At 34.1% G+C, this 1855-nt stretch overlaps 1 protein-coding gene across 1 annotated transcript; it reads right to left on the bottom strand.

Annotated features, from left to right (window-relative positions):
* Positions 1-290: 290 nt before the first annotated feature.
* LOC124370677 (dual specificity protein phosphatase CDC14AB-like) lies at positions 291-629 on the bottom strand. The gene has a single exon (XM_046828964.1). The coding sequence runs from the start codon at positions 627-629 to the stop codon at positions 291-293; it is 339 nt and encodes a 112-aa protein (XP_046684920.1).
* Positions 630-1855: the final 1226 nt, after the last annotated feature.

The raw sequence follows: 1855 nt of genomic DNA, 5'->3' as shown, positions 1-1855 counted from the left end.
TCAAGTCGTAGTGGCAGATACTGGTGTCAACGAAGGGGTTGGCGTCATACTTCAAATGACTCAGCCTGATAATGGATTTAACGCCCGTTTGTCTAAAATATTCTAGGTATCGTTTAGGTGGAAAGTGCAAACCATCGACGTATGAGACAGGCCCGAAAAACATTAAGAACTTTCGGGGAATAACCCAGTTTAACTTTATGTTATCCAGATTTACAAAATCGTCTTCATTGAAGTCTTCGAAGTTGACGAGCCCCAACTGTAGAGCTTTGTGCAAGATGGTCAGTAGTACTCTATTGAGACCGGATGAGGTATGCCCAGCGAGTTTTTTCAACTGCTTCTGCTGGAGTAGCTCCCAAGTAGATAATTGAGTACGCTCCGATACAAACCACAGCGTTGCGTCGTCTCAACTCGCTGCCCGATGTGAAGTGGACGATTGCTCTGGAGTTGAGATCAGGAGAGGACAGTTTGGAGTTTACCTGCTTGAGGTAGTTTGCAATCTTGGCCAGTGTCAGCGACTGAGCGGTGTCAGAATCTTCGTCCGTCGAGAAGAAATGGGTTGCCTTTGTATCGCGAGGGATCTTATTTTTAATTGTTATGAAGTAAAGTCTGTTTGGAATTATTTCAGACATGTGCTCAATACTCTTGTCGGTAGTTAACTTTTTACGTATGTTTGTACTCATATTGCAGTCCACTAATCGAACGAATGTAAAAAATGTATTACAATGGATTTTAGGAATAACTTTTGTCTTGTTTATGATTTAGCAGGATTCGGGTTGTTTGTAGAGGACCACCACATCAGCTGTTGTGTCAAAGCCTTTAGAATGATAAAACTTTCCAACCTTTTATTATTTGTATTGTTCTTTGCTTGCACCAAAAGTTTATATTCAAGAAACTAACCTGAAACAAAATAATTCGGATTATTAGAGTCTATGTTATTATGTCAAATCAAATCAAAAAACATCTTTATTTCCATGATGGTACAAAATATTTAGAAATCATAGGAGCACAATTTTACATTTATAATATAAAATTACTTTAGTAATTAACACCAAAACATAAAACTGCAAACAAATTAAATACTTGTATATATACGCACAGGTGCTATGCACCTATGTGAGGAAACATTTCCATTAGAGCAGTCTGTAACACCAATATATATATATATATATATATATATATATATAAGTAGATATGAATATGAGGGTTCTAGACCACTTTTGGGACAGACAGAAAATCAATGTAAAATACTGTCCATTGAACCATAAACAAATCTGAGAAATCACGAATGTAAAATAACCGAATCTATAGCTGTTTTACTGTTCATTGTAGGCTTCTAATTTCTTAAGCTGTTTTAAATGAAAAAATCCAGAAATCTTAATAAAAAATCTATAAACGGAAATAATGAAATTTGCTAACAATCACTCGAGAAGTCGGGGAGAATGTGAGTAAAACCGCATTCTTTTCACGAGGTTCTTCATTTTACTTTCTCCAAATGTACTATAAAATCATCAAAGATTTCAGGTTTAAAATCGTAGTCAAATTCAATGTCCAAATAGTGAAAGATTATAGGTAAAATCTTCTCATAATAAACGTGTGTATTTAAACCTACAAACCTAATGTATTCTTTGAAAAGGAAAATAATTTTGTCAACGGTTTCCAAGAGATAAGTAAAAATTTTTATTCTGTTTTCTAAATTCTGTAACAAAATGTGTTTGCTTCTTGTCTCCATATTGTAATTTCATAAGCAGGTTATTCAAATATGTTAATTTATTTCGAAATTTCCTAGGCTTAGGTCTTTCGTACAAAATTAAATTACAATCTCTACAAACTAATCTTTTATCAATAATTTCTCCTC

Source organism: Homalodisca vitripennis, unplaced genomic scaffold (genome assembly GCF_021130785.1).
Source record: "Homalodisca vitripennis isolate AUS2020 unplaced genomic scaffold, UT_GWSS_2.1 ScUCBcl_426;HRSCAF=2389, whole genome shotgun sequence".
NCBI lineage: Eukaryota > Metazoa > Arthropoda > Insecta > Hemiptera > Cicadellidae > Homalodisca > Homalodisca vitripennis.
This window is presented reverse-complemented; position numbering and strand designations above follow the sequence as displayed.